Source organism: Humulus lupulus, chromosome 6 (genome assembly GCF_963169125.1).
Source record: "Humulus lupulus chromosome 6, drHumLupu1.1, whole genome shotgun sequence".
NCBI classification, from domain to species: domain Eukaryota; kingdom Viridiplantae; phylum Streptophyta; class Magnoliopsida; order Rosales; family Cannabaceae; genus Humulus; species Humulus lupulus.
The window spans coordinates 128,466,641-128,476,007 of record NC_084798.1 but is presented as its reverse complement, the minus strand read 5'-3'; the positions used below and the strand labels follow the sequence as shown (position 1 = coordinate 128,476,007).

The window sequence follows — 9,367 nt, the reverse complement described above, 5'->3', positions numbered from 1 at the left end:
AGATGAAGTCTCCCACAAGAATAAAGGAGGTGCAAAGCTTGACTGGGCGGATTGCGGCTCTAAGCAGGTTCGTCTCAAAATCAACGGACAAGTGCGTCCCGTTTTTTAACCTGCTTAAAGGAGGCAAGAAGTTCGAGTGGACCGCAGAGTGTGAACAAGCTTTCCAGGCGATAAAGGAACATTTGGCTCAACCTCCTGTTCTTTCTAAACCAGTTGATGGAGAGGACCTACTTGTATATCTAGCAGTCACGGAACACGCTGTTAGCGCTGCTTTAGTACGTGAGGAGGATAAAGTGCAGCACCCAGTGTATTACGTTAGCAAGCGTTTGATAGGAGCAGAGTCCCGATACCCCATGATTGAGAAGTTGGCTTACTGCTTGGTACTTGCATCACGAAAGTTGAGGCCGTATTTCCAAGCACACCCCATCAAGGTCCTCACTGACCAGCCTCTTCGCCAAGTTTTGCAAAAACCAGAGTCGTCTGGTCGGCTACTTAAATGGGCGGTCGAGCTAGGCCAGTTTGAAATCAAGTACCAACCAAGGACTGCTATTAAGGGTCAAGCCTTGGCGGATTTCATCGCTGAGTGTACCGGAATCGTTGAGGTCCCTAACCAACAGGAGAGTGTTACTGGGTTAAAAGAAGAAGTTCCTGCTTGGCAACTTTTCGTTGATGGATCGTCGAACGAGCACCATTCAGGAGCTGGGATTATACTAGTCACACCAGAGAAGCACCGAATTCATTGTGCACTGAGGTTCGGATTCAATGCTTCTAATAACGAAGCAGAGTATGAGGCCCTCTTAGCAGGCTTGCGACTGGCTAGAGATGTACGTGCCCGGTCGGTGGAGATAAACAGTGATTCCCAATTGGTGGTTTATCAAGTATTAGGGGAATACCAGGCGAGGGGCCTACGCATGGTGGCATACTTAAACAAAACTAAAGATTTACTAGCCCAGTTCGAGGAGTATACCATTAAGCTAGTACCAAGGGAGCAGAATTCCAATGCTGATGCTCTGGCAAAGCTTGCAAGTGCGAAAGATGCCGAAACACTGAATATAGTTCCAGTAGAGTACTTGGCAGAGCCAAGTATTGATAGAAAAGAGGCCATGCCGATTACGATAGTCGACACCTGGATGACTCCCATCATTGCTTACCTTGAACATGGGACGCTCCCAGATGGTCGTAATGAAGCAAGAAAAGTTATGAGGCAAGCCGCTAGGTACACCATGGTGGATGGAGTGTTATATAGGAGAGGATACTCCTTACCTCTCCTCAGATGCATAACCCCCGACCAGTCAAAGAGCTTATTAGCTGAAGTGCATGAGGGGTTTTGTGGAGATCATGCTGGGGGGCAGAGTCTATCTAAAAAGATCTTGAGGCAAGGATTTTTCTGGCCTACTATGAACGAAGACTCTATGGAATATGTGAAAAGGTGTGACAAGTGCCAAAGATTTTCTAAGGTACCCAGAGCACCACCAAATCTTTTGAAGCAAATGCAAAGTCCGTGGCCTTTTGCAGTATGGGGCATTGATTTGATCGGGAAGTTACCCAAAGGAAAGGGAGGAGTGCAATTCGCTGTGGTTGCAGTAGATTATTTTACTAAATGGACTGAGGCCGAACCATTAGCCACGATTACATCGAAGAAAGTGTTGGACTTTGTTGTTAAAAATATAATATGTCGCTATGGTCTACCTAAAAAGATAGTGTCTGACAATGGCACCCAGTTTGACAGCGACATATTTACCGATTTTTGCACTCGGCATGGCATCACCAAAAGTTTCTCCTCGGTGGCCCATCCTCAGGCCAATGGGCAGGTTGAAGCAGTGAACAAAACATTGAAGGACACTTTGAAGAAGCGCCTGGAACAAGCTAAGGGTGCTTGGGCAGATGAGTTACCAGAAGTCCTTTGGTCGTATAGGACTACCGCTCGGACGGCAACTGGCCATACCCCATTCTCTTTAGCATATGGGTATGAAGCCATGTTACCTGTGGAGATAGATCCACCCTCTCATAGAAGGACCGTTTACAACCAAGAGGAGAACCATCAGTTGTTGACAGAATCATTGGACTTCCTCGAAGAGAGAAGAGAGGAGGCAAGCCTCAGAGTAGCAGCTCATCAACAAAAAGTGGCACGCTACTTCAATTCCAGAGTGCGAGATCGAAAGTTCCAGGTTGGAGATTTAGTCCTAAGGAAGGTGTTTGTTAGAGACCCAGCAGCCGGTGTGCTAGGACCGAACTGGGAAGGACCATATCAAATTGAACAGGTCTTACCGCCCGGCACTTACAAGCTTGCTCGATTGAATGGGGAGCTAATCAGAAACTACTGGAATGGCGAGCACTTGAGAAAATATTATCAATAAATACTACTTGCAGAGTAGTAGCTTTGTATCAAGTGCTTAACTTGTTATTTAAGTTTTTTGTTTGTGAACTGGTTATTTGCTACCCAGTCACATTATTTTGAACAATGTTATTTTGTTTGGAACTCGTTGTTAGACACGTTTTGTCATTTATTATTACGAGTAATAAAAGAGACCACACGCATTGTGGTCGTACCTTGCTACAAACTTTGCATATGTGTTGATTATTTTTGTTGGGCAGTGTTCAACTGTCATAATAATTTAAACAAAACAGGTCTTTTAAAAACTAATGTACTGGACAGTGTTCAACTGGTCGGTATCATAATATGGAGGACCAACGTTTAGATAATATTTATGTAGTGGTCAACTACTGATATATTTTCGTGTATTTCATGTGTTTCACGAGTAGTAACTACTCGAACAAATCCGATCAAGTAGTAAGTGATCAAGGATTTATCCACCCTCAATCACTTGGGGGGCACATAGGGTATACTGGTATGTATTTCAACACAGGCAATAAGAGCACGAGCAAATATGTTTGTTTTTGGGCTGACTTAAGCTAACTTGTTTTACAAAGCTTAAGTAACTTAGAATTTTTCAAATTCTAAGTTAAAAACTGATATTCGTGTAACAAGACATTTACGCTCATAAAAAGTTAGAGCAATAAGAGCATGAGGAAGTATATTTGGTGTGAACTTATGGAATGGTAAAAATTTCTAAGTTAAAAAACTAAATTCTCATGTGAAATTAAAGGCATCCAAAAACTTTGCTATGCACAATAAAAACTTAGAAGTTTGAAATTGTCAGCAAGGAAAGAGTAAAGTGCTAAATGTCAAAATAGCTCACTAGTTCGAGCAACAAAATACAAAGTAAAGTAGACTGTGATGAACTACGAGAGGGAGTCACAGGCGAGCTCCTCTAGAGGGTTGATCGACTCCCTCCTCTGCATCAGATGCTCCTCTCGCTCGAAATGATATAGCAGAGCACGTTGGGGCGAGTGCAGGAGGGTTAGCAGCTTCTTCAGCGGCTCTTGCTTCACATCTGGCAAGATCCTCTGCTTGGGCCTCCTTGGGGAAACAATCAAGATTAAGAGGCTTGTTCAGCTTCCAGACCTTATAGAAGCAGTCAAAACTGGCATCCTCAAAGCGAATCAAGTCAAGCTCTTTTTCTTGCTTCAGCTCTTCGTTCTCGCTAATCAACCTCTCATTGTCTCGAACTAACTCTTTAATATCAAGGGATTGCTTCTCCAATTGAGTTGTCAAGGAAGCATTGTTTTGAGCCTGCTTTTTGAGAGACTCGTCCCGTTCAGCTATAGTTCTCTCTGCTTGCTCCAGCTTGGACCTGGCCTCCACCAGTTGATCGTCCTGCACCTTGATCAGCTCCTTGTAATCTACGGCTCGAAGCTGAGCATGACCAATGGTGACAAGTGACTGCATGAAAGACAAAAAGTTAATACAAGTAAAAATACTAATAACAAAGTATCTCGAGGAAAAATGCTTACCTTCATCAATTGAGCGAGTCCTCTCTTCAAGACAACTTCGACACTAAGTCGAGGGTAGGAGTCTAGGCTTTGAAGCGTCGATGCATCACGGCCAATATCCTCAAGAAGCCCCTTGCCCAGGTCGCTAACAGCACGAAAAAGCTCACTCGAACTACCCTGGTGAGTAGGAGTTAGGCTCGCAGAAGGAGGAAGGGAAGAGGGGGTCAATGGCGGAAGTGTAGTTGGTCCCCCAGGTTGCCTCCCTTGACTTGGCGGTACTACCTTCTGAATCTTCTGTGGAGGCGTAGAGCCACTTCCATCACCAGTTTTCCTCTTTGAAGCAACGCAATCTCTGAACATGTCTGAATCTGCCAAGGATGAAAAAACAAGATTGTTAGAGAAATAAACATAATGAAACATATGCAAGTGTATACTACAATTGTGATACTCTCTAATTACCAATTATAAAAAATATGCCTATTTTCACTAAGCATGTGTTACCTGCGTTGAAGATCTGATCAAGGAACTCATCCTCGTCGTCCAAGGATGAGCTAAGTTCCCCTTCAACCTGGATAGCTTTTCCTTTCCCAGGTTGAGCGGGAATAGTAGATCTACGCTGAGGATCAGGCTCTCTAATGACTAAGTCGCCAGGTCTACGGGAAAGCGGAGAAGGCCCAGGAGAATGCCGATCAGTCATTTGCTCTGTGCCCTCGGTAGACTGACCAGGCGTGTCGTTCTCCCCGGTGGTACTTTCCACCACCAGATCCTGCTCACATGGCACCAGACTCACCATCTGGAGAAGGTCCAACGTGACCAACTTTTTTACATCCTTCTCTTTAAGACTCATGTTAGCCAATTTCTTGGCCCGCCTAAACATCCCTTCAGTGGGCAATGGTCGCTCAAACGGACCCGAGCGCGTAAAAGCCAAGTTGTTGGCCTCAATATCCAATGTGAGGAAGTATTCCTTATGATATTTCCCGGCGTTTGACTTATGGGAGATGCCATTGAGATATGTAACCCCCCTATGCCTGTGATAGAAATGGAAGAAACCTGAGTTGTTATGAGAAGGGTTGGTCCGAAGATCAAACAGGTAATGCACCTCATGAGGGGTGGGCTCGTCCCAACCATTCAGAAAATAAAGAATATACAGCGCAGAGAGTGCCTGTATCCCATTCGGCGTGATCTGAAATGGGGAGATGTTGAAGTAGTCTGCTACGGACCGGAAATAGATGTGCAGCGGGAGTGTTGCTCCAGCTTGTACATGGTACCTGGACCAGGCACAGTACCTTCCACCGGGCCTATTGGCTCTTTGATGCGAGCCCGGACACGTCATGTTTGCCCCACTCAAGCCTAAAGCTTCAATGTGTTTCTGGAATAGAGCGGGATTAAGTTTTGAGGCTTCGGCAACGAACCAGGAGGGTTCTTCTTCTCCCTCATCACGTGGCTTCTGAACAGCCAAATCCAGGATCGCAGTAGCAAATTTCAGAAAAGGCTTTTTTGAAGCTGTGGTAGTGCAGGTTTGATTGCGCTTTACCACCTTCTGTACTGCTCTGCGGGCAACCTGCGGATCGTGTTCCTGAGGGAGCCTGTTAGATTGCTTCACCCTCATCGTCGACTGAGAAGCCTGTCGAAGAAATTGTTCCTCGTGAAGAAGATATAAGGCTGAGCGAGGGAGGATCTGCTTGAAGCGGCAAAGACGATCCTCTGGAGTGTAACCAGTAGACGAGCCTGGTGAGGAATCGCTATTCAAGGGAGTCTCGATTGTTTGCGGGGCGGATGATTCGGAGTCCGTATGATTGTCACCTCCCCTATAGTCAGAGCGATTCATCTGCAAAAATGAATAAAAAATGGGGAGGTGAGTAACCATACAGAAAAAATTCATCGAAAATAAGAATTATTTATATACTTGGAAAATTTTGTCCAAGTTATAAAAATATAGCGCATGTGGAAAAAATAATTTTAATGCCCAAAAGTGCCTAAAAGGCACTTAAAGTATTGAACTTATTAAACTTTGTAGAAGGAGGCATTTTTGGGATTTTCCTATAAGGCTAGGTTCCTTATGTACGCAGTTAACATACAGAGGTTGGTTGCATGTTTGGAAGGAAAAAAGGCCAAAGCCTAAGAAAAGTATGTATGGTCCGACCGGACCACATTTTGAGCTCAGGAGGGAGGTTCTATGCATTCGATCGTACATAGCTTGGCTGGGAGGGCATTCGACCTTACCTCCATGCGAGCCTAACCCCAAAGCGCCTGTGACACGTCCGATCGGACACATTCCAGCCAGGAGACGTCCTGCCTCGCCACCGCACGAGCCTCGCGCAAGCCTCCAGAACGCCCGATCGGGCGTAGCGTGCCCGAGGAGAGGTGTGCACCCTGGTCCCGAGAGTTCGCCTGGTGTGCCTCGTGCCTCCAAAGCTTCTAGCCAGCAGCAACAAGTTAGGTTCGACTGGGCATTGGTGTCTAGGGAAGTTCGGATTTAACTATTAAAAATCTGGGCACTTAAAAGCAAAGGAAGGAGCGTGTGGTCCGATCGGACCACACACTTATCTGAAACTTTTCAAGGCCCGATCGGAAGTGGTTGTCTCACCTCGTTCAGAAGAGATACACGCCTCAAGCTTGAACCATGGTTCATCATCCCCGATCGAACATGGGTTCACCATGAGGACAAAGTGTGGTCCGATCGGACCACTCGCTTATGCCCAGAATTTCTGGGCAAAAAACTATGTAAAAAATGACCCCTAATGGCATACTTTGCCTACCTTGAATCCGAACCAAATAAACAAAGCCCTAAAAATCCCTAGTCTCAAACACATTCCATCATTTACATAAACAAAAAACAAGATCAAAACATATAAGTGAAAGGTTTTCTTCATGTTCTTAAAAACCCATTACATTACACTATCAAAACCCTCAAAACCCATATTCATGTTTATGTCAAAATACCAAAAATGTCTTGAAATTCCTAAAAGCTTAAGGGAAAATTCGGGTTACCCATGCCACAAACCTTATCAAGACCATAAGCAAACACATTGAACAAGACATATTCAAAAACTTCAAGAACATCCAAGGGACAAGCATATTCGGCCATGGCATTTTTTTTTAGAAAAGAAAATGTAGCAATCTAAGAGGCATGGAGAAGAAGACTTACCCAAGGTTGGAGAGCTTTGACTTTGCTTGGAGGATGCTTGAAGATGAGGAGCTCCCCTTGAAGATTGTAAAGTCGGCAAGAGGAGGGAGTCCTTGAGAGGGTTTCGGCCAAGGGAGAAGATGAAGGGTTTTTAGAATATATTTTTTTTTTTTTTTTTGTATGTGTGAAGAAGAGAATGTAAAGTGGGGATATTTGAAGGGAAAAAAGTGGGTTTTTCATTTACTTTTGGACCTTTGATATTCTGGGACATTTTTTCTCCCCACGATCATGGGTGGATTTTTGTAGTGATCGTGGGTCTGCTGCATGAAGATGAACAGTTATTATTTTTCATAATGGCGTCAGCTGAAGAAAAAGTTTATTACGTGAATAAATCATATAATAAACTTGGGGGGCAAATGTTATCCCAAAAATTTGAAAAGAATGACGTGGCGGTGAAATGGACACGTGGCACGAGTTAGTAGGGTGATCTGGCTTAGTAATGGCCTAATACATTAGTTAAGGAATGGGACAGAGGGTCAAGCCAAATACGCCCAATCGGAGAGAGTATTTAGACTGGGGGTTGCTTGGCTCAGACCTCAGTTTAAAGACCCATATAATTAAATTGGTGCCAAGACCAAGAAAGTGAAAGGGAGGTATGAATTTTGGTTCAAGATATAAAAACAGTAGGTCCGATCGGACCTAAGCTTAGGGGACCTCTTGTTAAGCTTGGCTCGAATAAGTTCAAAAAGAATAAGGCTCAAGTTTTACTCAAAAGGGGAAAGCCACATAGTGGCCGATCGAGCATACACATAGGAGGTACCTTCGACCATTCAGGTCCAAGGAGGAATAGATGGTGGCTCGGACCACCTTGGTCCGAGGAGAGAAGCCTAATGCCCGATCGAGCATTTGGTTGAGCGAAGGGGTTCAAACCTAGTTGGCCCAAGGAGAAGGGTGTGTGCCCGATCGAACGTGGTCTTGTGGGTACCTTGGACCAATTTGATCCAAGGAGAGGTGGTGGCTCGGACCACCTAGGTCCGAAAAGAGAGGACCAAGGTCCGATCGGACCTTGGTTAGGCGAAGGAAGCTTGGACCATTTAGGTCCAAGTAAAGGGGCATTATGCCCGATCGCACAAGATCTCCCCCGATCGCACATGACCTCCCCCGATCGCGCAAGACACCTGCAGGAGCCCTTGGACCATTTTGATCAAGGAGAGGTGGTGGCTCAGACCACCTAGGTCCGAAGAGAGAGGACCAAGGTCCGATCGGACCTTGGTTAAGCAAAGGAAGCTTGGACCATTTAGGTCCAAGGGGCATTATGCCCGATCGCATAAGACCTCCCCCGATCGCACATGACCTCCCCCGATCGCGCAAGATACCTGCAGGAGCGCTTGGACCAAGTTGGTCCGAGGATATGCTAGGAAGAAGATGGCTCGGACCATGTTGGTCCGAGGAGCAAAGTGTAAGGTCATGTTGGACCTCGATTGAAGGAGTCGAATAAGGTGGTCTGAACCACCTTAAGCCAAAGAAGACAACCATTGTGTCCGATCGGACACAATGGGGGAGTATACCTCGAGTGTAGTTGGCCTTTGGTCCAAGGATAGCCATGCGTATGCCACCTTTGACCTACGTAAAGCTTGAAGAATAGCCAACATGCATGAGAAGCTACGTCAAACTGCCCGAAACTACTTCAGTGAGAATTGGTCCAAGCATCCGGGAATCACTCAATCCTCACTCGAAATTAGGGATCAGTTATATTTTGAACGTTTATTTTGTAATATAAATATTAGGTAAATAATAGAATATCCCTATCAAAAGGGGATATCAGTTGAGAACCCAGGTCTATAAATAGGGACTTGGGAGGATCGTAAAAGGACTTTTGGCAAAAATTGAGAGTGAATCTGTATTCTAGAGAGAGAAAGTGTGTTGTTCTTGAGAAAAACCCATTTTTGTATTCTGGAGTATCTCACACTGAAGAAACTCAGTTGACAAGGTTCATCTGATCTTGAGTGTGAATATAGTAATAAAATCTCTAAGTGGATTAGGCTATTACCGATCATCGGGGCTGAACCACTATAAAAACCTTGTGTTATTTACTTCCGTTCATAAAAAACTGTCTGTTGTCGTTTATAATTCTCTTGAAGGTTGTCGTAGTTGACGTTCTCACGTCGTTGGCTAAATTCACAGTCAACAAAAGGTTCTGATGACCTTTAGGAACCAAGCAAGAAGAATTCTCAAGGTTCCGAGGATCTCATTGAACCTAGCAAGATGAATGCCCAATGGTTCTGTGGATCTCTAGGAATCGAGCAAGATGATAGCTCCAAGTTTCGAGATTCTCCATGTACCGAGCAAGATGAATGCTCAAATGTTCTGAGGGCATCAAGGGACCAAAGAAGAAGAATGCTCAAG

The 9,367-nt window shown here is 44.9% G+C and overlaps 1 protein-coding gene across 1 annotated transcript; it reads right to left on the bottom strand.

Moving 5' to 3' along the window:
- Positions 1-3,083: 3,083 nt before the first annotated feature.
- LOC133785457 (uncharacterized) lies at positions 3,084-4,681 on the bottom strand. The gene is made up of 3 exons (XM_062224689.1): positions 4,403-4,681; positions 3,856-4,128; positions 3,084-3,784 (listed from the first exon to the last, which is right to left on the bottom strand). The coding sequence occupies exons 1-3, from the start codon at positions 4,679-4,681 to the stop codon at positions 3,257-3,259; spliced, it is 1,080 nt and encodes a 359-aa protein (XP_062080673.1). The 3' UTR covers positions 3,084-3,256.
- Positions 4,682-9,367: the final 4,686 nt, after the last annotated feature.

Coding starts and splice junctions, on each gene's coding strand:
- LOC133785457 (XM_062224689.1), bottom strand. CDS start 4,681: ATGAGTCTTAAAGAGAAGGATGTAAAAAAGTTGGTCACGTTGGACCTT. Junction 4,129..4,402: donor GGAAAGGAAAAGCTATCCAG/GTTGAAGGGGAA, acceptor ACGCCTCCACAG/AAGATTCAGAAGGTAGTACC. Junction 3,785..3,855: donor GACTCGCTCAATTGATGAAG/GTAAGCATTTTT, acceptor TCTTTCATGCAG/TCACTTGTCACCATTGGTCA.